The following is a 27,849-nucleotide window of genomic DNA, read 5'->3' on the forward strand; positions in this document are numbered from 1 at the left end:
GCCGCTCCCCGCGACGCTCGACGAGAACGCTCTTTATATGGTTCACACATTGGACCATCTACAGCGGATACGTCAGAAAAGTATTTTTTTAAAACGTATAATTTTATAATTTCCACTTAATCTAACATCTTCTATAAACCGTTTTAAAATATGTGTAAGTTATTCTTAATGGTTTAAAATAAAACCATGTTCATAATATGTTAATAATGTAGGTCAGTAGAAGTCCAGTAACTAAGTCCTTCTTCATAAACTTGATCGTTATTTAAGATATTTAGGATTAATGATCTTCCAAGAATAGAAGCGAACTTTAAATCGAATTTTCTGTGGAATTCCCATTCCCAAAACACAAAGTCTACGACTTTTCTTATCATTGTAAGGTTTCAATTATCAATTCGTTTAAACAAAACTTTTTGTTTTCTATATTATAACATCCCTTACTTTCACTTTCAATTAAAACTAAATAAAATTTAATTTTAAAAAACTGAAACATTATAAAGGGCTAACTTTAAGATGTACCTGCATGTTAGAGATCACTACGCCTCTCATGTTCAGGATACATCTATTTTATTTATTAGATATAAAATATAATAATGTAAAATAAAGGTATTTTCCTTTGGGTTTTGAAAAAAGCTGCAATAAGTTTCCTGATTGATTCTTCTCATCAGGAACAGGATTTTTTATTTTTTTTTTTTTGACGAATCAAAATAAAAAAATTATGGAAACATGATTTTTGACATTAACCTTTTGAATAACATTTTAAAGTTAGCTAGGATGTAAATGTATGTTATGTAGGTGTAGGTGTAGGTGTAGGTGTAGGAACACAATACCGCAGCCGTCAGATGTATTATAGGATAGCTTTGTTGTGATTTATTGTTCATACTAAAATCTTAGAGTTACAAATTAAGTACCTTAATCAATAAATCTCTCGATATACGCCAGATCCTGAAAATTGTCTTACATTTCATAATAATTTTTGTGACAATTTAGGAAGGAAAATGAAAGGGAATATTTGGAATCTTGCAAAAATAATAAGGAACGAAAGTAACAAGCAATAAAACTAATTTATCATGAGCTCGCGTGTCCAGTAACCGGCATGTCTCTGAATATAACGACGGGGCCTTCGGTAACGAACTAGATCTCCCCGGTCCGCTCCTAACAATCAATAAAATATATCAAATTACTTTATTACGAAGATGATTTTCTTCTTGGTTCGAAGGTCCTTATTCCTTACTTCAAAGAATACTCGAATTTCATCTCTCACATTACAAATATGAAATGTTATATCTGTAGAGACGAGAGACAGTTAGCACGGTCTAACACCAAACATTGACTACTAAAATTAACCTTTTACATTAGAATAAAATCCATTTATAAAGTCAGAATACTTTACTTCACATCCATCGCACAATCATAAGATAAAAAGTCAGGGCCACGAAGCGGGAGTAAGGTGCGGACGCTCCTCCTATGATACGCATACGCAGAGTGGCTTCCGTATCGAAGATAGTGGCGTTGATGGTGTCCGTGTAAGGGTGTAGAGACGTGAACACGCTGGTGGCTCCCGGCGGCGGCCCTTCCCCGCCTAGGGTGCACTCCACTGGGCCCATCGATGTGACTCCGACCTGAAGTCGTTTACTCACTATGCATAAAATCCAAGGACTGTTTAGAACTACTTTGAGTCCGTGAAATACAAAAATCTACTGAATTACTCTCGCGAAGATACCGTAGACTATTTTACAGGAATACGATAGACACAATTCATCATCTGTGTAGAAGCAGTTCATACCGGCACTCCATTATACAGGACCGGTCCCCCGGAATCTCCTGAACATACACCCTGAGGTTTACTTCGACTGGCGACGCCACAAACACAATAGATCCAATCACTACGCTCGCAGCCATTCAGCTTCAGCTGCACCGAAAAGAGCTCTTCTCCTAAAACCGAGCGTTCCGTGCGGCCGAACCCAAACACCTATAAATTATTTGAAATCAATGTCAACATAAATAGTTTGAAATTGAGTTGTAATTTGAAACAATATCAATGCCTAAATCTCGATCAACACTAGGGAATAGAGAGAACATGACACGGTTGTACCTTCACATCCTCAGTGAAGAGATCGAGAGGGTTGTTTGTTCTTAGGGCGGCCAGTATGAAACCGGATGGGGTAGAAAGTTTTATCTGGTCACGTGTTCGGACCAATCCTACATCGTGATGCAAACCGACGACGTCAATGCCTCGACCTTCGTCCTTCTGTAACACCTTATACCTGGAATTATGTATATTGTTTAACATACAATAGTTGGGAATCGACTCGTCCCTAGAAATACCTACTTGGGATGCTGATACAAGTAATGAATGGCCGTGACGTTTCCTTCGCTTGAGGCGGGTCTCCGGGTGTTATATTTGACGTAAGCCAGGCGAGGGGTGACGCAATGCGCGGCCGTGAGGACCCAGTGTGTGGAGATCACAGTAGCCGTGCAGCGCACGCTGAAGTATCGGTCCAGTAAGGCGCACACCGCAGGGAAGTCTTTCAACTCAGCAGCCGAGCCTCCGAACACGCGACGAGCCGGGGTTCCCTTTAAACTCTTCCCTCTGTCCATGAAGCGAAAGAACGCGTGCCGAGTGTTGTTATTCACCGGCACTTCTTCCTTAACATCTGTTTTCCCATCGGATATGACGACAGGACTTGCATCGATTTTATTTTCAAGTTCAGTATTTCCAAAAATTATTGGTATTATTATTAGAAATATGCTAATACAAAAACTATTCATTGTTTATTAAAAGTCACTCGGTCATTTAGTATTCGTTTTATTAATAAATAGATTACCAAAATTTTGTAAAATTCTGAAATAACTGTTGCAGAAATAAATAAGAAGTATTGTTTTGACGTTAGTTATTCATAGACTATATTATATTTTACGTAGATAAGAAGTTGCCTTATATTAATAAAATCTTTTCTTACAGAGAAACCATTAATCTTTTCATTGATTGTGTCATCCAAAGAACAATATTATATCTTATATATATTGTTAGTAAATAATATTCGTCTGATCATCACCTATTCAAAATATTAAACTTTATTTTTTAATTTATTAAGATAGGAATATTATTTTATGGCATAGAAGTCGATCGAGAACTCTGAACTACTAACCGTAGACGAAGGTCTTGGACCAGTGTAAGTATTCATCCAGACTGTTAACTTCATTATCGCTCTATAATCTTATCGGTGTGTCTTTGAAATTTATGCTCTACCCAGAGGCGCATATTGAATACAGTTAAGTTGATTTCACTTTGAAGGTGTTTCAGTGTGTAATATCCAACAGTGAGCCTCCAGGAAGTAAAGACAGGAAGTAAAGCACACATGTACAAACCAAGGTGTTTTTCAGCAGCAGTACATACCTATGGACAGGACATATTACTATTTACTTGTCACTGCCTTTAATTTTAATATATTTTCAATTCTGTAGCTAGAGACATACGTCTTTATCCTTAAATATTACAACAAACAAAATTTATTATATGTGTCGGCGCAATTATTATTATTTGAATAACTAATAATTGAGGGTAGTTAAAATTATCAGGTGTCACTTGCATAACCACCTGCGTTGGTATAAATAGAGGCGAGAGTACAGATTACGGGTCCCATCTTCCGATGCCATCCTCCACTTCAACGACGTCCTAAGCTGAGGTTCAACCTCTTAGAGGCACCCTTGGCACGAACGTATCACATGTCGGGCCCGAATTAAACGCCTTGTTCCTATCGGGCCACCCACCTCTCCCGATGACGCTGTAACAACTAATAGGTCTAACGGCAATAGACAAAACAAAACTAAAAAAAAAAAATTACGGATAGTCTCGCTCGAGCCGTTGCAGGGATCGGACGTCTTCGAAGTAAGGGATCGTCAAACTCAAGATTAAGACATATAAAATACTTTGTTTATTTAATCATTTATCCTTTATTTTTTTATTCAAATTGCCAAACGATAAGAAACAGTTCATGACATGTTTCTGCAAATATATTTTTCCCCTGTTTATAAACCTCATCCGAAACAAATATTCAAAATGGTGATATATTCCACTTATTTTCATCGAATTGAGAAAATAAAAATGATATTACCAAGGGTTTCCAATCTGGAGCAAAAGGGTTCGCCCTGTCACATTATCTAATACCCATAATTAACAGTAATCTTTGATCCCTTATTACATGCCCTTTGACCCTCGATTATCTGCTAGCTGGACTTAGTTCTAACGACACGTGATGCTCCCCATCAACTGTAATTAACGATATCCTTTATCCGAGTGCTGGCCCACGTGTAGTATATAACCTTTTATAAATTATATTTGGGTATCTTATAATATGTAATTCAATATGAATCTTAATTTACTTTCTTCATGTACTCTTTAAAAATAAATTTCAGAGAAAATCCTTCAGTAGCAGTACCATTTCCAATTTGGTTTCACTTTCTTTGTTTGTAACCATGAACGTACTAGTACACGCCCAAGGCCGTTCGCTCGCCACGTCCGCCGAAAGACATTTTTAATAAAATACTTATAAGCGACCTGCTGAAATCTTCTCTTTAACTGGTTTACCGTAAAGCGAGGAAGTCGAGTTTTATAAATAAAATTCGTTAAATATTTACAAATTAAAACCGCTGATGAAAAATTTCAACTCACGAAACTTTGTACACTGAAATAATTCATTAATTTTTTTTAAGGAACAGCTCTTGAAAAATACTTTTTCATTTTTTGGGTTCCGTAGCCAAATGGTAAAAAACGGAACCCTTATAGATTCGTCATGTCTGTCTGTCCGTCCGTATGTCACAGCCATTTATTGCCGAAACTGTTGAGCCTACATAGTTTTTTTTTTTTTTTTTTTTTTTTTTTTTTTTTTTTTTTTTTTTTTTTTTTTTTTTTTAAATATATTGACTACGGGTAAATAAAGTTTCTGTACACACAGAGGGTAAATAAAACAAACACGGTAATAGTAAAATAATACAGACACATGAACATAAAAATGTTGATAAAATTTGGAGACACGATTAAACCTAAGCGATGAACTGATGGGGAGCCCGAGGGGCTGGAGGACTTTTGCGATTTGATACAGCGATCCTCCAGCTCCCAAGTGCAAAGGGTGATAATGAGGGTGATACATGGATGAAACTTATGCTAACTTAATGTCTAAGAGTCTGAGCCGACAAAGATTAATAAAAGAAGTAAAAGTATAAGGAGACAATTAGTAATTATAGCTAAGGGTGGGGTAAAACGTAAACAAAATTTCTTATGTCTAATAACTACAGCTGATATTAAATAAAAATAAAGGAGAAGGAAAAGTTACAACAATTCGATAAGTCTTAGTGCTAATTATAAGATAACATAATCTAACTTAACATAACATTTAAAATAATATATGCGTTTGTCAAAAGTATATGTACATGTATAACAAAAGGAAACAAAGAAAGATTATTTACAGTAACTGGTTATGGCTGCTGGTGCACGTCCAGTGACAGCCAAAGTGTCACAGTGTGACAGTGATATGTATTTACAACATGTTAATAATTAGTTTTATACATGATTTTTAGTTGAGATGGAGCAAGAAAGAAACGGAAAAGAATTTACATTGAGGTTAAGTGTTGTTAAAAGCTTTGAGGTGGTTGATAATGTATTCGGAAAATTTAATGAAGGATATGGTTGCTTCTTTGTCCTCCAGAAGGGAGGCCATGTTGAACGGAGAGACCCCGGCGTGGCTGCAGATAATCTGGTGGTCGGATCTCGGGGCGATGAACCGCGGGCAGTCCTCGAGCACGTGACCCATTGACTGCACCGTGGTGCCATCGCACGGACAGACAGCATCCTCCGTGACCTTAACCCTGTGTAAATATTGTTTTGTGTAGGCGTGTCCTGTAAGTGTCTGGGTAAGTGTGAATGTGTTGTGAGCAAGTGAGTGTAATTTAATGATGTGTTTAATTGTAGGGAGGTGTTGTTTAGTGTGTTGTCCTTGTGGCTCGCTCTCGTATCGAGACTGCCAGACTGAGGCGTGGAGTGATCGTGTATAGTGTTTTATAAAGGTGATGGGAAATTGTGTGTAGTCCGGGGCTTTGTGGAGCTTAGCCGCCCGCTTGGCAGCGGTGTCTGCAGCCTCATTCCCCACTATGCCCACGTGGGCCTTGACCCACGCGAACTCGATGGACCCGGACGTGTGGTGTACTGTCGAGTGTATTTTCGCAACCAAGGGGTGTGTGTTGCTGCGGTTCTGGATGGCGAGAATGGCAGCGCTGCTATCTGAATAAATAACCGTGCGTGTATGTTGGTTGGAAGAGGCCCATTCGCAAGCTTTTAGGATGGCTAGAAGCTCAGCCTGGAAAACAGTACAACTGTTGTGGAGCTTGAACTTCTTACTGACAGGATTGCGTCCTCGATCATAACTGACGAAGGCCGCCCCGACCGTACCATCCTCAAGTTTGCTCCCATCGGTGAAGGTGTGGGTGGTGTTAGGGTGAGCTCTTGACTGAAATTCCTGGACCTCGTTTTGGGTCCAGAACGTGTGTGAGTCGTATGTATGTCTGTGGGCTGGATGAAGGAGAAGATGTGGAGGAGTTGGAGACTCCAGTGTGATGTGAGCCGGAAGTAGTGGGGACGAGCCGGTGAGGCGCGTAGCTTCGACCCGGTTCGCCTCTTTGACCTTAAGATCCAGGGGGTGAACAGGGCGAGTGCGAGAGCAGCAGAGGTGGACACTGTCCTGAATCCTCTGATGGCCTTTAGGGCGAAGGCTCTCTGCATAGACAGGAGTTTCTTCCTCACGCACTTCTTATCGGCCACATGTCCCCACACTCCGGCTGCGTATGTAATGATAGGCTGGATCACCTGCAAGTATATAATGCGTATGTTTTCTGGGTGGGCCCCCCATGTATGTCTGCAGAAGAAGGAGAGTCTGTTGAAAATTTTTGTTGCTTTGTAGACGATGTGGTTGATGTGTTCGCGAAAGTTAAGTTTATCATCCAGAATCACACCAAGGAACTTGATGCTCTTCTGGAAGTGAATTGTGTGCGAGTCCATGGTGATGAGTATTTGTTTGGCTTTGGCGCTGAATGCTAAAGCCTGTGTCTTGGCGGGGCTAAAAGAGAGCTTGACTCCTTTGCCCCAGCCGGTGATTGTGTGAAGTGCAGAGTTAATGTTAACCTGCAAATCAGACGCGGTTTTCGCTGATGCAACCAGCAGAACATCGTCCGCGAAGGCCTGGAGTTGACAGCCCGGAGGCAGCTCGATTTCCAGGAGCTCATCGAGGATAATATTCCATAGGTGAGGGCCACAGGTCGAACCCTGAATGCAGCCCTTGGACATGGTCTTAGACACCCTGGAGCCGGAATGGTCAAGCATGACTGTGCGGTTTTGTGTGTAACTGTGAATGAGTCCGTAGATGTTTAGTGGACAGCCGATATGCCTGAGTCTGTGGAAAAGGGCAGGCCACCAAGCGTTATCGAAGGCGGCCTTTATGTCTAGAGAGACGGCGACTGTGAGTAGTTTGTCAAGCCTACATAGTTGAAACTATGTAGGTGGATGTATTCTGGTAACCACTATTCGAATTTTGAATAAAAATTAATAAATTTAAAAATTCAAGGGGGGACTCGATACATGGAACTGATTAAAAAATAATTTCAGCTAACCTAGACGTGATGGCTGTGTTTGGATTGGGCTTTAAAAAGATATTAAGGTTTCTAAAACCTTTTTTCGTCAAAATCAATTGTTTGAAAGATAGACGCTTCCAAAGTGGATAAATTAGCGTGTGTGTGTGTGGCCCTCTAACTTTTACGATAAGAAAGTGAGAAAACTAAAAATAATATATGCCGTAGATTTCAATGGAAACTTTCAATGAAAATTGGTTTGAACGAGATATCTTTATTAGTTTTTTAAGAAATAATTTCAAAAACCGCATATATAACTTTATCGTTTATACAAACACGATGTAAAACCAAGTAAGTTTTTTTATAAAACATCGATCAAAGTTACAACGCACTACAACAACTTATATATGTCATCTACTTGCTGCTACGGAACTCTTCATGGGCGAGTCCGACTCGCACTTGTTAGAATTTTTTATTAATTTTCTTCATTTAGAATTTGGCAACGTAAAATTTTTAAATGTGAAACACTCGGGCCTTCACAATGTCACAATGATAATGAGACTATTCTTATGCAATGAAGATTAATAATAAACATTAAAGATAAGTAATAGTAGATTAAAAACCCATTAATGTCTGATTAACTTTAACAAGTTTCTGTTTCATTAGTTTATTTGTATAAGTAACGTTATATTTCTAAGAAACCTAAATGAAAATTATATTTAATATTAACACTATATCGCGGCTATCGTTAGAGAGCACTCATCGAGCGTCCCTGCGGTTCAAACTCACCAACGCTTAGATTCACTAGAAAGGTAAAAAAAATAGGTGCAGAATATTTAAATAACTTCTATAGTTTTATTTTATTTGAAAAAATAACTCAACAAAATTAGTAATAAGTCACTTTTGAAATATAAAAGATAAGTTTCAAAAAAATCGACACCATAAAACGCTTTTTCGTTCTCCGTAGAATTCCGCTGAAGGAATTACCTGTAATGGTTCCATTACCTTTTTATGTAGAGTGACGCAATTAAATTTACCGTCTAAAAATTGTTAAATAAAATGCCACTTAACGAAGTGTCTCCCTTGGTAGGTATCTCTGTTGAAGCTTTAACGAAACTCGAAACCATTACAGGCTGTACACTGCGTGACATGAGAGGATTGGGCGTGAATGGATTAAATAATAAAAGCGAAGAGATAGAACAGGGAAATATACATAACATTAAGCATTTAAATACCTTTTTATTTCTCTCCATAACAAGTATATAATCAGTTAAAACGTTTTTCCAAATGGAATACGGTTAAGGAAAAATTCCAGAATTCAATAGCAATTCACCCGATTAATTAAATTTCCATCTCTTTGGCGAGGGTACATCTTTAAACGTCTTCCGAACCGGCTGAACCAAACCAATTAATTTCTCATTAGTTCAACAGGAAAAGGATTATGTCAATTGAATATCTCGTAACTGTGAAAAGTACCTAAACGGGAAATCTGCTTTCTGGCTAGTATGAGACTACTGTAAAACAATTTTGTAATATCCCATATGTGCCTTTTTTATTAATAACCGCTTAGTTTTTAAACACTTTGATAGCTATTATAAAATATTAGGCGTCTCTGAGATTGAAACAATCTTCTAAAAAAAGTTGTATTTTTAAACCCCAAACGGAACGAGAGGAGTAGTTAAAAATTAAATCTTAATCTATGTATATTTTAATCTACACCGATAGACTTTCACAAAATGAAAACGTAAAAAGCGAACTGAATTTCGTTTCGACGGAAAACCAATTTAGAGAAATACATATTTGAAATATAATTAACTATTATTTGTAATGATTCGCAACTGAAGCTTGCAAATAAAAAAATAACAAGGTTGAGCGAATAATTGAATATCGCTCGAGGCTGTATTGCTAGATACAATAATGTCAATAACATTAAACAAAAAGTACAACAACAGGGAAATTGTAATTTACAAGGCCTTCAATGAAAAAGGGTATTAAAAAGTTAAAAGTAAATATGCTTATAGATTAACATATTTTTATTATTATTATTTATAATACATACATAAATATAACGAATTCTTATTAAACGAAATAACAAATTTCCCTAAAAGACGCAAGTTTATCATTAGTATTAACTCTCAGATATTCTAATTTTTATAATAACTCAATCTTTAGTCATGATCAAATGTGATAATAAGTAATTTATATAATAACTAAAAGACAAAGTAAAGTTTGTTCATGTTACACAAATGGTTTACTGAAATATAAAAAAATAAATATAAAGTATTGTATTAGTACAAAAACTTTTACTATTTAAGCAATTAATTTCAATAAAACAGAATTTTATTCTAATAAGTGCTTACCAAAAAACTATGTAACGTTACGTTACGTTACGTTACGTTACGTTACGTTATAATATCACGTTACTCCAAATGATACCAATATAATTTTCATGGTAATTAAGGAATAGGAATGTTAAGGACTGAAAAGTGAAATTTTTTTACAAATGAAAGTATTCAAAAATATAAATATTCTACAACTTCCAAACCTTTATAATATCCAACCTTTAAATAAATTTTAATTATATCTACTTAAACTTAATACAATAAGATAAAAGACTATGGAATTATATATATTTTTTTTAATTAAAGAAAAACAGGAAAATCTCCATTGGATTCTAAATTGTCTATGCCCCGATTACTTGTCGTTTCATTTGTCAAGTGTAACGTCGAAGTGACATTACAAAGTTGGCACTTCACAGATAACATAGACGGAGAACATAAATAACATAATCATAATTAGTGTCATTTTATATATTTGAAATGGTGGTCGTGTGTCGTGTATTTTTCTATAGTGAGTTTATTTGAACTGTCTTCGTTTTTAAATAATCTTGCAATGTTTTCTATAATCACTAAGTAGGCTTGGATCTGACGCGTACATATATAACATTGCATTCTTTTGTTGTATACGAAGACCGAATCAATGCGTGTGATCGACCGTCCGTTGTAGGAAATCGGAACCCATCCAACCCCTAGTTTTCTGAAAAACAGTGCGTTTTTTGTGTGAAGTTCTACCGTGTCAGTGTATGCGAACGGCGCCCGTTGATTCTACGCTTGATATGGAATTGTAAGCGGTGCTGGGAGGAAATTATTTTGTCGTGAAAACTCCGATGGATTTTTGATAGGTAAGCAAGTTATGCGAAGCATGGCGGAATGGAATGCACCGGCTTACGATGGCCGCTGACGGAGCAGAGGTCGATGTATGCTATTTGTTTGTTTGTTTGCGTCCGACATTACATCGACAAGATTGATTCGCTATTTTGAGGTAGATATTTCAATTGAAAACAAATACTCTCGACTATCATTTTACTCAAAACCGCTTATTGTACTAGATATGTGACTTTAAATATTTAAATAATCGGCCTGCTTTCTTTATATAGTACTTCAAAGTATTACTGTTATTTGCTTATTATTTATGCTCCCGTTTATAATATTTTAGAGGAGGTGTCAACAAAAGCCTCCTATATGAATATTCAAATAAAAAAAAGAATCAATGTTATCCAACAACACCATTGATATCATTCAGTCCTTGTCAACAGGATGTGTGTGTTATTTGCTTATTTTTTTTTTTTTTTGTTGTGTGTTTGCGATGCTTTAATTGTTTTATTTGCAATCCACACCAGCTTGTCACAGTCCGCATCAGGATGATGGTGGAGACCATTCTCGAGTCCTCACAGGACTTTGGTGAGTCATTTCGCTTCAGCTTATATATATATAGTGTATGAAGTACCATACTTTAATAAAATATCTCCTATGTCTTACTATGAACAATATTTTAAATTAATTTTGCATATTTTAAGAATACCTGATGTATATTTACATACAGCTTCATTAACATTGCATGTGTTTTGTTATACTATAAGAAAAATTTAAAGCTATTTTTAAAATGTAACATTCTTGATATTCTTTGGAGCCTCAGAGTGTAATAGACTCGCTCCATAACAAATATTTCTGTATAACATGATGAGTGTGTGACCTGGACATGAGGTGTCAAATGTAACATTATGATGACGGGAGAGGTGAGAAGAAACTCACTCACACTGAAAGATATACCGGCATATAGAGATAATGTATTGTAGTGAACACTGTTCTGTATGTGTTGTGTTACTGTAGCGGCAGTGTGTGATAATAGTAATAAGTTATTAATTAACGATACATTTATATCACCGACCGGTCTCCCTTGACGCGTGCTGTCATTGTTATGACAACTCATTACAACATGTAATTAATTGTCAATTTACAAGGCAATTAACATCCATTAGTTACATACAATAATATAACATACTAAACATATATTTTATAAATTTTTTTATTAATCAAAAACAAAATTATACATTTCAAAATTTTCACACAGAGTATTCTAATAAAAATCATAAGTAACATATCACATCCCAGGCAGTTGGAAATTGTAAAGGAAGATAACATTTTAAACGGAACAAACAAAAAAATATTAACTTCATTACTATCGACAATGTGCAGTTCATGACCGACACATACAGAAGTCCCTTCCCTTGTATAATGATGTCAGCTGTTAGGCCGACCATCACAAAACAGGGAACTTGACACAATTATTATTATTGATGTAGGGATGTCGAACGGCACTCTACCACAATGGAAGCGCGAGTTGCTGCAGCGCCGTGCCGCCCGGGCCCGGCCCCCCCTGGCGCCGGTTCCTCCCGCGCCCCCGCCGCCCGTCCCGCCCGCCGCAGACGACGACGAGGAGCTCCGCTACGGGCCCGGCATCGTCAAGCGTCTTAAGTCCAGATACCTCAGCCTCGCCCTCCGAGAGGCGCCGCGCCGACGACCCTCTGTCCTCCGCCGCGCCGCATCCCTCGAACACCTCCTGGACGAGCGTCCTCCGCCCGCCCCTCGCCAGCACGCTCGGCCCGCCCGCCCGGTGTCCATGGCGGTCCCCAGCTCCGGCCCGCACTCCGCCCCCGTCCCGCGGCGTGAATCCGTGAAGCGCGCGCGGTCCGTGGACGCCCTCAGCCGCCTCGACTCCCGGGACGAGTCTCCTCACGTTCAGCTACAGTCGTCCCTCCAGCCGCCTCCTCGGCCACCGCCGCCGCCGCCCTCACCGCCGCCCCTCACGCCGAGGGCCACCCGACCTCCCCGCCGCCCGGCGCCTCTGCTCCGGGAGGCCGAGCGCCCCCCGGCTGACCTGGTCCGGTCGACCCTGAGAAAGTTCGAGTCCGCCCCTCCACGCCGCACGGCCCCGGCGGCTCGGGTGTCCGCCGTGCTGCGGGGCCTCGAATCCCTGCCGCGAAGCTCGACCCCGGAGCCCCGAGGACGTTCGCCGAGCCCGGCCGCCACGGACCTCTCCGCCATAGACGAGCCGGAGACGTCGACGACGCCTGCCCCCAGCGAGACCAAGCAGGTGTCCAAGCGGGCTCTGGAAAGCATCGCACGGGCGGGGTCGTCCGTGCTCTACTCGTTCACGTCGGGAGGCACGGGCTCGCACTTACCGCCGCTCGCCGCATGCAATACGGTGCTGGTGGGTCGAGCGAGACGAGTGGGCGTCATCAGGCCCATGCCGGCCCAGACCCTCGAGCCGGCCGAGGACGAGACGGACGACAAGCCGGAGGACGTGCGGATCGTAATATCGCCGCCGCCCTTAGAGGACGACTCGCAGAATAAGGAGCGGACGACCTCCGCCCCGCACGACCCTCGACCGACAACACCGACGGAGGAAAGTGTTCCGACGACTCCCTACCCCGCCGTGGCGCAGGACGCGGACGACGCGAGGCCCGCCCCAGCACCTCAGACAGAGACGCCAAAGATACCTCCTCTGAAACCGACGATTAATGGCCACGCTACCTCCGCGAAATCTGACGAATCTAAAGTCGACAGATCCTTCTCCAAGATAGGGGCGGCCGGGATAGAGCGAGCCTGGACCGGCGACCTCGAGAAGAAACAGAAAGGAGACGGCGAGGTGAAGAGTCCCTGGGGCGCCACCCGGGCCCCGCGGCCCCCCGCGCCCGCCGCCACCTCCGTGGTGTTCAACTTCTCCAACCGGAAGGAAGTCCCCGACTACGTCGAGAACGACGGCACCATCAGGAGAGTCAACAGGAGGAACATATTCAAGGTCAGTACTTTATAGTGTACAGTCGGACGCTGTGGTGCGGTCTCTCAGAGTTATTTCGTGGGTAACATTAATTAGTTTTAATTTAATATTAATGAGTTAGCGAAACGTTAGCCGTTTACGTAACGCATCCGACGGAATCTCTCCGAACGAATTTTTAGCTCCTCTGTTTTGTCGCAATTTTTTTTATCAATACAGCGCTTCTCTATCCTTCCACATTGAGCGATCTGTGTGAGAGGTCAAGGAGTCCTCGCGTGGGACCGTACGGTGGTGTGTTAGACACGTTGTTATGACAGGCGAGATCGTAATGGGTGTGATCACCGTCTCATTAGTATTTAATGTGAACCCTCTATGTCGATCTACAATGAATATTTAATACGGACGGTGAAAGTGTCCGACCTCTGTCCGCTCATGACGAACGCGATGCGCACGCGCAGACCTCGCTCTCCAACCGCCCTCCCACACAAGTGCGACACTCTCGATTTCAACGATCGAAATATGGAAACGAGGAAAGTTGTCGCCCGCTGAATACGAACGACCGGACACATCGACGCGAGCCGTGCCTTAGGACGTGTTGATTGAATCGTTGTAGTAATACACTGAAACATGACACAGAGGAAGCGTCTCGACTAGACATGCATATACATATATATAATGATCGGTTGTTGGGAAAAGTTTAACCCTTGATTACCAAAAACACGATCTGGTGACGAAGATCTAACTTATAGCTCACATATGTTGATATCGGTTGTAAAGGCCCACATATAGCAGTGTGACCGCTGAGAGATGACGTTATGAGATTAGTATGAACCGAACATTTCAGCTTGATCAAGTGAATAACTGTTGAATGAGAGAAGTAGAGTAATGAAAGTATCAATGTGAGCGGCTCGATAGCGAACGGTCGTTGTAATGAACCGAACTCAGTTCCGCTTTGAAACCCTCCGCGGCCTCGGCGTCGGCCGCTCTGTGAACTGAGCACGGTCATCGACGAGGCATCAGGGGCCTCGGCATTCGTCACGTTACATTTAAAGTCAGTTACTGCTTCGCTGCTGGTGTTTGCTTCCCCTGTTTTCCGCCGATTATATTTCCTGTCTTCACGAATCCATTTCCGTCCCTATCGCCGTGCACACACGCACGCACGCACGCGCACCCCCCCCCCCCCCCCACACACACACACACACGCGCACACATACGCACGCACGCACGCACGCACACACACACACACATACATACATACATACACTGCCGGCCAAAAGTTTGAGACCACAAGTTAAAATATTATTTCTTTATAAAATGTGTTATAAATACATAGTATGATAAACAATTAAGTTAACACCTGCGTATACAATGGACTTTAACTACTTTTCGAAGCCATCATTTCTATTTATTTTTATGTTATCATCGTACAAGGGTCTTTTGTCTAGAAACATCAATGGGCGCCGCGTGCGGACCGCGCGCTGAAGTCATTGTAATATTATTATTGCTGAATATTATTCATTATTTGGGCTTTGTTTTGTGTAAATAGAGTTTTAGGAAATTTTAACTTCCCTAAAACACTGTGAACACCTGACTTTCCATGGAGTAAATATTTCTCAATCTTGGTTAGTCTGAGCTCGTCGTTCTTACACTGAAGACATCTCATTATGGGAAAAGTACGCCAAATTAGCGGTGAAACTCGTGCTGTTATCGTTGCTTTACACAACGAAGGCAAATCTGAACGTGCGATTGCTACCCAGCACAAGTTGTCGAAGACTTGTGTTCATAACACAATAACCCGATACAAGGAGACTGGCAGTAATCAAGACAGATCGCGGTCGGGAAGGCCGAGAGCTACAACTTCTAGCGAGGATAAGTTCATCGTGGTAACAAGCAAGCGAAATAGACGCCTGACAGCACCAGAAATCCGCGCTGAAGTGAACAAATCCCGGTCTACACCTGTGTCATTGACCACAGTGAAAAGAAGACTAAGAGACGCTAATTTATTTGGTCGCGTAGCCGTCCGAAAACCTCTCTGAAAGCCACAAAACAAAAAGAAGAGAATGCAGTGGGCCCTCCTCATCGAAACTGGAGTGAAGAAGACTTCAAAAGAGTTCTATGGACAGATGAGTCCAAATTTGAAGTGCTTGGGAGCAAAAGACGTGTTTTTGTTCGGCAGAGTGCCAAGGAAAAGATGATGCCAGACTGTATCCTGCCCACAGTGAAGCATGGCGGTGGTTCCATTATGGTTTGGGGTTGTTTCTCCAGCCGTGGAACTGGAGATTTGGTACGAGTCGAAGGAATTATGAAAAAAGAGCAGTACAAACAAATATTGGAGTGTAATGCTGTACCATCGGGACTTCGGCTAGTTGGAGATGGCTTTATTTTCCAACAAGACAACGACCCTAAACACAGCTCCAAATTGTGCCGGGGTTATTTAGATAAAAAAGAAGCAGAAGGAGTGTTAAAAAACATGGTGTGGCCCCCTCAGAGCCCCGACCTTAACCCTATAGAACTTTTGTGGGAAGAGCTGGACAGAAACCTGCGCAGTTGTTGTCCCAGCTCACAAGAGGATTTGTGGAGAGTTTTGCAAGAAAGCTGGAACAATATTTCACAAGAAACAATAGACAAATTGATTGCCCGCATGCCAAGACTTGTCAACAAAGTGATTCAATGCAAGGGAGGGTTTTTTGATGAAAAATCTGTTTAGCTTTTCAACATATATTTTAAGTTAAATTGTCGAAGTGTTTAATATTTTTTGTTTATATTTCATCGCATTTGCCATACCTAATAAATATTTCAACAAATCCTTTCATGTTCAGCTTTTTATTTTGGGTTTTACATCAATTTCCAACTTTTATGTAGGTGGTCTCAAACTTTTGGCCGGCAGTGTACATACATATTATGACCTTATACATCATATTTATTATGACCTTTTATCAACGCGATCCTTACAATTAATATATCAATAAGTAATAACAACACCGACATTCCAAAAGCTCTGTGAACACGTTACAGGACTTACTCGTGAAAACAGAACCTGAGTGAGGGTGTTGTATTGACACCTTGCTGTTAGAAAGATTCGTTTGCAAATGGATTTAATACGGCAAAGCGGTAAACGACAGCGAGCTCGCAGGCGAAGGCCCCATTAGTTGTTCCCTTTTTAATAATAATGATTCAATGAGGGCTCACTGAATCACCCGGGGCTCACGAAACAATACACTCGCTTCCTGTTAGATCGATAAAACATAGCTCCACCCAAGGCGACCTGCCTATGTACGGAACACATTCAATGAACACACTCCGAGCCCCGGCGCCGGCTCCCGGCTGATGGTCCGTCATCACCCTACATTCAGTGACGTCATCATTTGTTAGTGACATTTTAGAATCGAATGTGAAGGCCTTTTATTTTAATGTCCTTTTGCGTCTAAATGTCACTTGAACGGCCTCGAGCGATACCTTTAAATATAGTTTTAAAATTAGTCGACGGCTTAAATGTATCGAGACATCAATTAAGTAAAGCGAGCGCAGCCGCGGACTGTTGTTAGTCGCCTCGCTCGTTATGCTCAATTCGCGGAAATAATATCTCAAAGTTTCTTTACTTTTCGAGGTCAGCTGTTAAATTAAGAGCGACAGTTAGACGACTGACGAGGTCTTAAGTTGTACGACACTCCTCACCGGACATTATACGTTTTGTTATTATAATAATAATTAACAGAGTCCAATAAGTATTACACACGTGCTAGGCGCGATACGATGACGCTTTCTAGGAGGCGCTCAGTGCGACGTGAATAACAAAACAGTCGCCACAAACACACGACCTTAAGTTAGAATGAGAGTAGAAGAGAGACAGGGGGAGCCATCGACAAACGTTACGTAAAGGTTATAGAGAGAGATTACGAAGACAGAAGGACGACCCGCTTTACTATATGATAATGCAGAGTATATTGTTTTGATCCGCGGAGTGTGCGGGGTGAGAGTCAGTCGTCTTGTTTCGAAGTCACTTTCGTATTATTTGTTTGCATATCAAACTTTCTATTTCTATAACGTCCGGAGTGTCAGAGGTCCGAGACACTCGCCGAAATTATAATAAATACATAAAGTCGAGGGTTAACGACCGACACGTCGTTAATGAACGAGCCGTAAAGTATACTTATTAATATAGGAATAAAGATTGGGGGTTTCAGTTCTCAGCATCGAACTCGTGAAGTGTTCAACATCTATCTTAAAGCGTGACAACGACTTACCTGTCATAATATATTACAGTAGTCAGTATAGTATGTGAGACGTGCGCCGGCCGCCTCCTCGAGATAACCAGTAGATTACGCGATCCACGTCGATTACTGGACTGTTTAGATAACTAACTGTTATAGAAAAATCTAAATTACATTATTAAATAACAAGTTCCTAGAAGGATATGCCATCGGTCAGTTGAGCTCAACAACACTAGAGTCATAAGAGTCATTAAAGCACACACAAAAGAATTTAGATTGTACATCAGTTAAATGTGGCATTACTAGAGAAATACCTGAAAATGTCATGATTACAATATACATATACAGCGTTAGATGGAAGTTTTCATGGCTGTGGAGCTGACGTCCCCTGTTCATGGAGGTAAAATCATGTGCGGTGTAATAATGTACTTAAAATAAACTATAAGCCCTTGTGCATGACGTCATTGGGCCTTATTGAAACATCAAAGCCTCCCCCCATATCAGAAAGTTACAAGTTGCAATGCTTTTATATAAAATGATATAAATAGTTAATCACAACATAGTTCTTGAGTCAGTACGTACGTATGAAGATAAAGCAACGTGAGTGACATAGGGAATGTTATTTGTGATAGAGAGCTCTCAACATTTGATGTGAACATTGCATCGCCATGAGTTCTATCACATGTTGGATTGAAGGGAAACGAAGAGCTGATGGTGCAACCAAAAAAAAGCAATTTAAATATTCTACACAATAATTGGGAAGTATTACCAAAACTTAAAATTGTATGTAATGACGTCTGGAAGGAATAATTTAATTAAAGTATTAAAAGCTAAGGAATTCGGTATAAAACTACTCAGTGTCTGAGTCCGCTCGTGTCTTGTGATAGAAACTTAAATAGGATACTAAATTTAAACATTTCATTAAAATATTACTAGTATAGATATATTCGGTCATCATTTGTTACACGGATGACAGTGTGATGTTACCTAATTGTAAGATTTTCGCGTGTGCACATATAAATTGAACAGTTTTTTCGGATACTACGGATTTTTTATTATTTTATATCTACATGCATGTTCCCTACGTTTCGGCTCCTTCAGAGCGACCGTGATCAGACGGGTCAGCGGACAGAGGAGGCGAAAGTGTCTGTGGAGGAACCGACTCGTCGGCATTATGTGGATATAAAATAATGAATAACGGCTAGTGCCCGAAAAACTTAATTTGATTTGAATGGACATTGATGTAGTTATGTAATGGAAAGAGTATGTGGAGTGACGTGGCGCGGGTCTGTACTGAATGATAAAAGACGCTAAAAAATATTACGTTATAATAAAGCAATATCGCGAACCGGACTCTTCGTGTTATTGTTATCTGTTTTCATATCCGATAAGATACTATTATAATCCGGATAATGTTCTATAATGAGCTGTCCCCGACTCCTCACTAGTCGCACTGGACTCTGACGTTCACTATCCTTATGTCGTCGGATAAGTCTACGAGGCGTGACCAGCTGTCCACCCCGCCGGGAATGGAATCCGGCCAGAACCGGTTTATATAATAGAAATAGCCAGAGACTCGGACCGAACGATGCTTTAAATACGGTGTCTCCCAACCTGATGCCGAGTCTCCTGTGGTGTCCGTCAGTCGGAGGACGGCCGGCCCTGGCTCACTGCTAGACACGACTCGCTTTACATTTGAAAGTCTGCATAATGATATGTCTAGTGTTATATCAGAATACTTTCTTCTGTAATAAATATCGTGTTTTGTTTTCATTGTTAATTATCATTTGTAGGGCTGTTTGTCAAGTCGTTTGTTTCGCTCCGTCGTGTAGAGCCGGCTCGCTTTATCGAGAACCGATACTGCATCAATTGATAACGCGCTGTTTGATAACTACCTGTAACGGCTATATCGCCTACCTCGCGCGCCTGCCGTCACCACCATCGACCGAGCTTCACTTGGACCCTAGACGTACCGGAGGCGACTGTATCATAGCAACAATCATGACTTGATAACATACTGAATTTATTGACGTCGGACAATCACTATTTGTATTATAAGTTAAGCCGAGCCGGTGACGGGTCTGCTGTGATCGGTCACGCCATCCATCCCCGGTCCATCTGTTGTTGACCCGGTCCGGTGAGAGGGGCACCCGCGTACCGGTTTAATGATAAGCTATATTGCGTGTGAGAAGTAACTGTTAATGTGGCCGTCTGTGGTAGCTGTCATGTGCTACGGCCGACGGACGTTGTGTTATAGTAGGGTGGCAGGAGGGTCAGGGGGTCCACACTGACCCCTACCTGTGCTTACATAACACGGATGACTTTAAAGATGAGCGTACGTGTGTGGTATCTGTCTGTGTGTGTGTGTTGTCGTTCCGCTCTGATAGGCTCGGGCCGGCGGCCGCTGCGACCGCGACGCTCGTTTGCTCCTGAACCAAATACGTTATCTGACCCACTCCATATGATTAATTCATATTTTTACTAAATATTATTATTACTGTTTTACAAACAACTGCTTCTCTATTTATTAGCAATTTTAAAATGACTTTATTATTCATATAAAATTATTACAAATTTCTCAAATCTACAATTACTCAGCTCCGGCCCGAGTTTACCTCGAACTGTGATTTATTGATAAAATAAATTGTATCTGTATAGAGGAGAACAATAAGGAAGACTTGAAATATTAGACTCAATTAACTGGAGCGATTACTGCGAGGCGAAAACAAGCCGAGTTATATTATGACGGAGTAAACAAGGAAGAACCCGCTGCGGTCGAACGCTGTACCAGAGATAGCGGGCGGCTTGTTTCCTGTTACACTTGTGTGGAAGATATCACTCGTTACTAATATTACTGGCGTTATTTAACTTGTCACACTTGTTCCGCGTCACTTCAACATTTCAATCGGTCATTATAAGAAAGGAATCCACGTCGTGGAGCGTTCCTCACGTACTGACACGTACACTCGCCGATAAATATTACAGTACAGCGAGTGGTATCTTCAATAGGTGATTATCGTCATGCTTAAAGTTAACTGAGAGGCAACCTCATAACATACACACGTTGACTGTGTACAATATCAAGTAGGCTGGAGGCAGTGAGGACATAAACTGTATGATATAAAATATATAGGCCTAATAATAATTGACAGTACGTTAAAACATTACCGAACTATATATGTACAGAATATGTTGTATTGATCTATACAGTCTTCTACCCTGACGATGTCTGCATTGATTCTTTGATCGCCGTAAGGTTAGTTGTCCGCGGAGCCGGTTACGAGCCATGACAGATGTTTAGTGGAGACCGGAAATGTAACACGTTTGGGTGACGTCATCTCCACACGTTACACACGGCCGGGCTCGGGGGAATGTTGCGCAACGGAAGAATAACACGTCTCCAATGAAATGTTTATATTACATATATGTTGGGTCGATATAGATATGGTTCCTCGCACGACGCCTGCACTCAATACTACGTTAACAATGTCGCCAGTCCCGCGTCGTGTACGGCCGGGGTTATTTTATTGTAATCATGTTACTATGAATCTGCGTTCGCCGGTAGCGGCTACCTTAGTACGAGTATCATTACATATGTTATCAAACTACTGATGTCAGTAAGGCGGCGGTGATGTTTGCCGTTACTGCTAGTTACTGGTGTGATAAATAATATTCATATTCATAGTTATGATATTGTTTCTTGTTAATTAAAAGAACACCTCGTCAGATTTTTTTCTCTTTAAACATGTCTTAGAAGGTATGGAGAGTTGACGGCTGGTGACACGGGTGTCCCCGACAGAAAATGGAAAAGGATTAAAGTCGTGCCATGTGATTAGTGTGTGAGGATCTGGGGAAGGAACTCGTCACACGACTCGTCTGGTAGCTATGAAGAACTACGAGGATCCGGTGATCTTGTAGCGGTTCGTATAGTCATTACCGAGACCACTCATCTTCCGTAACCAATGAGTCCGATTAAATTAAATAAAAAATTTGGGTACTAATGTACAATTAATAAACGGTATTCGACATCGTATCTCATAGTATATTATAAAGCCAACAGTGATCCGTTCGTGACGTCTGTCTCGTCTTATTGATGTCACGTGTCTGTGTAATTTACATAATACTATTATGAACACGCGTCAAGTCCACCCGAGGAGGACGGACGGAGACACGGGGCGGTCATTAGCTACACGGTACAGTTTGCTCGTGTGTCCCGCGAGCAGTCTTTATATATATAACACGGTTTGGTGTCGTGACTGAGCAGTATTAGTGGGCAGGTGTTGTATCGCCCGTAATGATAATTAATATTATCTATCGTCCTGGACGAGCGTCGGTGATAACACCACGCTCCACACTCGACTCTAAGGAGCGATATTATCAACATGCTCCATAAATACTCTGATACGTTCGACATCAGTTCACGCTTGCCATGTTAGACACATCAGCGGTTCAGCTGTGTCGTGGCGAGGAGGCGAGGCGCCAGCTCACCCGGCTTTCGTATTATATTATACATACAGATACAACAACACTATGCAGAGCTATCCAACATGTCCATGTGGCTCGCTCCTCGCCGTCTTCTCGCCACCCCAGCAGGAACTCCGTCAACACATCACACATAAACTTAACTTTTAATATATTTCAATTATCGTTTCGTTATCAACGTCCACAATCTATTCCCTTGTGTTTGTTGTCATTAGTTTTTTGTTTTGATCACCGTGTAAGTGTATTATATATATGAAGGTCCCCCTTATTATAGACCGCGGTCGGTGTACTAGTCTGTCTACAGACGACATACTTGTTCTTTACCGCGGCTCCATTCGCGTGTCTCTCGGAATTTCTTTCGTGTGTTTCACCGTGTTACTATTTAGTCTATTCCATACGAGTATGCTATATTACAGAAAGTATTCAATTAATTTAATTCAGTAATTGTTGATTCAATGTGTGTAGTAATAAGGAGGACATTTATGATCACTTTTTAATATCATTTGACCCCTTTTATAAGCTTTTATCTCATTAAACACAAGTTCCTCCTGTCCTCTCCTACCTAACCTCCCCCCCCCCCCTCTCCGTCCGTGTGTATATTCCGTCGTCAGCCTTTCGTCTCCTTGCTAAGTGCCACGTATTCCTTATCATTATTGGACAACGTCTCTATCAGTTTGTGTCTGAGTGTATGTGTGTCTGTATGCGTGTGTCAATATCAATTAATCAATATTAGAGTGAGCCGTCGGCGGTGTGCTGTGTGAGTGAGACACAAAACTGAACATGTATTCAATCAGCAGCCACACGTGATGTAATCACTTAATTGTCTTATTATAATAAGTAAAAGTTTTATTTTCTTGTAATTTCTTAGCGCCATATTTTTTTTATTTTGTTGGCAACATTTTAACATACTTATTAAATACATAACAAATGTCTGACAGTGATGCCAGATACACCAGTTATACTACCGCCTCGGAAGTCTCCAGTACAATTAGTATGAGTTCACATCGATGACGTAAACACCGACCGTATTGTCGAATTGCACTCATAAACCACCGCGGCAGCGTTACGTTGACTCTGGAAACTTGTAGTAAGAACATTGGGAGTTGTTATCAATCGTAACAAACATGTATCTCGTGTATACGTATCCATCCGTGAGTCAACACGAGCAGAGAACTTTACGTCTTGAAATATATGCTATACATGTCAGAGTCCTACCAGCTTGGAATTTCATCATAATTTTTCTGTATGGTCATTAATTTTAATCTTCACTAGCCACTGGTCAGTTAACCTGTCTTGGCCGTCACTCTTAATGACGCGCGTGAGGGCCGCCTGGACGCCTCGCTTACAATACATTATATAGAACTATGTGTGGTTCCTATTTTGACCCGTGTATGTTGGTTTTCCAGGCGGGTGAGGCGGGCATCGTGGTGCTCCGCCCCGAGGCCCTGGAGGCAGGCTCTGAGTCTGAGGAGGAGCTGCGGCCCTCGTCCCCGCCGTCTCCTGTGAGCGTGAAGTTCGTTAACGACAACGTTCTCATGAACGGACGCTCCTCCATCGCCTCGCGACCGCCGAACCTCAGCAGGACACTAAAGGTAAACACACACACACACACACACATACACACACACACACACACACACACACACACACACGCGCGCACGCACGCACGCACGCACGCACGCACGCACGCACGCACGCACGCACGCACACACACACACACACACACACACACACACACACACACACACACACACAAACACACACACACACACACACACACACACACACACACACACACACACACAAACACAAACACATGCACGCACGCACACAGTGTTCAGGTTCCTTTCTATTGAATTGTATGGCCACAGGTACAGGTGTGAGCTGTGTTAAGATCATACATATAGTTATATAATAATCGGGATACCTTGAATGTTTTGAACACATTATCATCACAACCGTCATAATAAGGAGGCGATACGACCACAAAGACACCGTGATGAGGGGACATACATACAAAACGACACAGCAACTATCACAGGGCTTGACGGACTCCTGGCCCACGGCATATCCATACGCAAACATAACGACACTCACTCACTCTCATTACTGAACACTCGACCAGCCTCGTGCATGTGAGAGATGTAACACTGTGACGTCACGTTCCAGTTGAAGCTGCAGTTCGACGACTCCCTCACCCGCACCTTCGAGTACCCCTCGGAGACTTCCCTGGCGGAGGACGGCACCGCAGCCCCTGCAACCCCCGCAGCCCCCTCTTCGCCCGGAACACTCGCCGCCAACACACACATAGGTTAGTTACACACACAGACACACTGCAACACCCCTTCAGAAGTTATAATGAGGTGTCGACGCACACTGCCTACAAGACTCGTCCGTGCTGATTGTCATATATTATAATCCGAACTCCACGTCTGTCTTGTACCAGTTCGCCCCGACCTCCCCCGGCTCGTCTCTCGTGTTCCGGGACCATACGAGACCTTCGTGTGACGACTTGCGGTACACCATGTCGTAGTCGCTAGTCTCTCCCCCTCTCACTCTGTATCTCCCCTGTCTCGTGACGTCATCACGTCTCCTCCCTGGGCCGTCGCTCTAGTCCGGATATAATTATACATAAAAGAAATCCAGCAATTCCTTGTGTCCGCGGCAGATGGTCGATGTGGAAAATAGTTATTAAGTTGTGTCATAATTAATGATCAGATTATTCGTTACTTTACAAGTCCGGAGAATTAGAAAAGTTAAGAAAAGCAAAATAATTGGCCCTAAAAATTATACTGAACAAGTGAACAACTCTTATTGTGCCGAGTGGGATTCCAACTCCGACTCCCGGGAAGTCACGTGACATTACGAACAGACTGGACTGGACTGAAATGTATAAGAAAAATAATTACTGCGCCAGTCGAGTTTAACTAAAAACGTAGTTTACTGTGTATCAGCGGCCCGACCAGTTTAATGTGAGCAGGTTCATTGTAACAACCGGCCGCCCTCCGGGTTGTCCGCGGAAGTGAGTGAAGTTCGTACAAAGCTCACAAAAGATTGGCACTTTCAACTTTAGACTCACGATTATCAGTTTCCATTCTAGAAGTGAAACATGGTTTAGGGTAGAGGACTGTGAGTGACATCACTCACCTTTTAACGATGCTTAGCGACGCTGCACTCCACGCGGTGACTGTTAGACGCCATCGCCAACACTACAACCTCTGTGAGTCGGTCGTGTTTTGAACAACAACTAATGTTCTCGGAGCAGGGCCCGCTGCAGTCACGTAATAACCATCAGTGCCCATGAAGCTCCTCTATTCCGCTCGCACACTTCCCCTAACCGTAATCATCATCATCATCAATAGTTCTGTGTCAGTATCCCAGCAGACGGCTCCTCACTAACAGCGGTCGCTCGCTTCCTGCTCCGTTACACATTTCTGCCAGCGCGTATTTTCAGCTGGTCACTGCGGACTTCACGAATCCACGTCTCATTCTAGTTGCAGCCATGTATAAAACCTATGTTTTCCAATTCCCGCTGTCCACCCCGTCGTCCACTTCACCCTCAAAAAAGAGGACAGAATAAACCTCCCTCGCCCGCCGCCTGTAAATCTGAAGTAATATTTGAGCGGCCTTAATGATAAAGATTCTTCCAGACACATCAAACTGTCTGTTGTTGACAGTCCGTCACCCCCCCTTCCCCTCCCCCTCCTCACCTCACAGTGTTCACCACAGTCAGCAAGGCCCGCCGGCGTGTCTGTACCTGTATCTACACCTGCTACATCCCTGTGTGTATTCTCATGGCCTCCTGTGTGTTCTGTCAGCTAGTTGCTCGGTAGTGTGGGTAGCCTTCAGTTAGTGTGTGTGTTGTATATAATATTAATGTGTGTCCGTCTGTCCCTCCCAAGTGTCGGCGTCTCTGTGCGGGTACACTCCCAGCAAGACCTGCGCGGACACGTTCGTGCTGGGACTGGCGCCGAGGCGAGCCGCTGAGGAGCATCAAGGTCGACGAAGATCAGGACACCTCTAGTGATATACACATGCAAGGCGGCTCGTAATATACATGTGACCTTATCATAACAGAACCCACACGGAGCGAGGCCCTTCAGAACGGTTCGGCGGCGTGCGGAGACGAGGACGACGAGAGGTCGGAGGACGTGCGGCCCTGCGGAGCCAGCGACGCCCGGGCCTGGAGCGAGGCCCGGACGCACACCGACCTGCTGTTTTGAAGAACGCCATCACGGACGGGCGGGGCAGAGGCGTGGAGTCCTGACACGCGACGGACCGACGCCGGCGCTGCCGACCGCCGGGCGCCAAACATGTCAATAGATATTCATAGAAAAGCCTTATTTTTGTAAGAATGTTCGTCGACGACGTCTGCTCAATATTATTATTACATATTATATAAGTACGTAGCGAGTAGCGAGTAGCGAGTAGCGGGTAGCGGGTAGGGAGAAGCCGGCTCCCCGTGTGGTGGGGACGAACTGACAGGTTACGACGCATGCGACGCCGAAACACGCCCGCCGCCCGCCGCGGCCAGGGCTCGGCGGCCAGGGGAGTCGTTCCTAACGAATTCATTCCTAAATTTTTGATATTGCCAGTTTATACAATTTTTATATTTTATACAAATGTGAAGTGATACGACGTCAGGGAGGCTTCTGATATGAAGAGGTACAAAGGAAGGCACAGCCGCCCGAGGGAGGGAGGGCTCCCGAGCATTTAATGTAGCGTAGTGTTAGTGTCATAGGTCCGGCGTCTGCCACACTTGCCAATGCCTAGGTTATCGTTTCTGGAGTCGTCAGTAGTGTAAGTGTCTCGCGGGCCGGCCGTGTGCTGAGCCCGCTCTATAAGTCGACCGTATTGTATTGTATGCTTCGAGTCAGGGCGGGGGCGCCGCCGCGCCCGCGTCCGGCCGCCCTCCGCCTCATGTAACCGTATTAAATACTGAGTAACGATGCTGGAGTATCAATCAAATGTCCACAAAACTAACGCTTCCGTTTTATTTAGTATAATCTTGTTCCCGAGACAGCAGAGGGCGACCCACGCCAACAACAACAACAACAACAGACGACCAAGCAGCGGACTTACAAAATGACATATATTTTTAAGACTCGTCGCACTTGAGAATTTGAAATTTTCTAAAACCTGAGTATTATGAATATTCGCAGAGAACCGACATCTCCGGATACAACAAACCGCTTAATATGCTTCAGTGTTGCAAACCTGTCGTATACAAAGTTTGAGACCACTATGAAAAAATGGAGAAAAAGAAATAAAACTCAATATTTTTAGTACTTTTGTATTATATTATGTATGTTGCACACAAGATTCAAAATTAAAATTAAATTACATGAAGTCTTGAAGAATACTATGTTTGAAAAAATAAACAAGTGATTTTATACACATTTTTCATCAAAATAGCACCTTT

At 42.4% G+C, this 27,849-nt stretch overlaps 3 protein-coding genes across 4 annotated transcripts; 1 reads left to right on the plus strand and 2 right to left on the minus strand.

Annotated features, from left to right (window-relative positions):
• Positions 1 to 1,373: 1,373 nt before the first annotated feature.
• Positions 1,374 to 2,885, minus strand: LOC116778039 (chymotrypsin-1-like). Its single transcript, XM_032671925.2, has 4 exons — positions 2,330 to 2,885; positions 2,093 to 2,264; positions 1,784 to 1,969; positions 1,374 to 1,619 (listed from the first exon to the last, which is right to left on the minus strand). The coding sequence occupies exons 1-4, from the start codon at positions 2,767 to 2,769 to the stop codon at positions 1,392 to 1,394; spliced, it is 1,026 nt and encodes a 341-aa protein (XP_032527816.1). The 5' UTR covers positions 2,770 to 2,885; the 3' UTR covers positions 1,374 to 1,391.
• Positions 2,886 to 5,621: 2,736 nt separating this feature from the next.
• LOC133320098 (uncharacterized) lies at positions 5,622 to 7,372 on the minus strand. Its single transcript, XM_061527041.1, has 2 exons — positions 6,446 to 7,372; positions 5,622 to 6,353 (listed from the first exon to the last, which is right to left on the minus strand). The coding sequence occupies exons 1-2, from the start codon at positions 7,370 to 7,372 to the stop codon at positions 5,622 to 5,624; spliced, it is 1,659 nt and encodes a 552-aa protein (XP_061383025.1).
• Positions 7,373 to 10,365: 2,993 nt separating this feature from the next.
• Positions 10,366 to 27,376, plus strand: LOC116776006 (ras-associated and pleckstrin homology domains-containing protein 1). 2 transcript variants are annotated; one of them, XM_032669122.2, is made up of 7 exons: positions 10,367 to 10,798; positions 11,297 to 11,357; positions 12,260 to 13,758; positions 23,834 to 24,019; positions 24,597 to 24,738; positions 26,330 to 26,425; positions 26,505 to 27,376. In XM_032669122.2, the coding sequence occupies exons 2-7, from the start codon at positions 11,318 to 11,320 to the stop codon at positions 26,648 to 26,650; spliced, it is 2,109 nt and encodes a 702-aa protein (XP_032525013.2). In that variant the 5' UTR covers positions 10,367 to 10,798; positions 11,297 to 11,317; the 3' UTR covers positions 26,651 to 27,376. The 2 variants fall into 2 exon arrangements, with proteins under 2 accessions (XP_032525083.2, XP_032525013.2); XM_032669192.2 differs by lacking the exon at positions 11,297 to 11,357 and having other exon boundaries at positions 10,366 to 10,798.
• The last annotated feature ends 473 nt before the right edge of the window (positions 27,377 to 27,849 follow it).

Source organism: Danaus plexippus (genome assembly GCF_018135715.1).
Source record: "Danaus plexippus chromosome 3 unlocalized genomic scaffold, MEX_DaPlex mxdp_34, whole genome shotgun sequence".
Classification (NCBI taxonomy): domain Eukaryota; kingdom Metazoa; phylum Arthropoda; class Insecta; order Lepidoptera; family Nymphalidae; genus Danaus; species Danaus plexippus.

Excerpts from the sequence above, each read along its gene's own strand:
- LOC116778039 (XM_032671925.2), bottom strand. The coding sequence starts at position 2,769 with ATGAATAGTTTTTGTATTAGCATATTTCTAATAATAATACCAATAATT. Across the intron at positions 2,265-2,329 it reads TACTTGTATCAGCATCCCAA|GTATAAGGTGTTACAGAAGG; the intron begins GTAGGTATTTCT and ends ACATAATTCCAG. Across the intron at positions 1,970-2,092 it reads TCTTCACTGAGGATGTGAAG|GTGTTTGGGTTCGGCCGCAC; the intron begins GTACAACCGTGT and ends AATAATTTATAG.
- LOC133320098 (XM_061527041.1), bottom strand. The coding sequence starts at position 7,372 with ATGCTTGACCATTCCGGCTCCAGGGTGTCTAAGACCATGTCCAAGGGC. Across the intron at positions 6,354-6,445 it reads TGGGAGCAAACTTGAGGATG|GCTGAGCTTCTAGCCATCCT; the intron begins GTACGGTCGGGG and ends ACTGTTTTCCAG.
- LOC116776006 (XM_032669122.2), top strand. The coding sequence starts at position 11,318 with ATGATGGTGGAGACCATTCTCGAGTCCTCACAGGACTTTG. Across the intron at positions 11,358-12,259 it reads CGAGTCCTCACAGGACTTTG|GGATGTCGAACGGCACTCTA; the intron begins GTGAGTCATTTC and ends TTATTGATGTAG. Across the intron at positions 24,739-26,329 it reads CGCCGCCAACACACACATAG|TGTCGGCGTCTCTGTGCGGG; the intron begins GTTAGTTACACA and ends GTCCCTCCCAAG.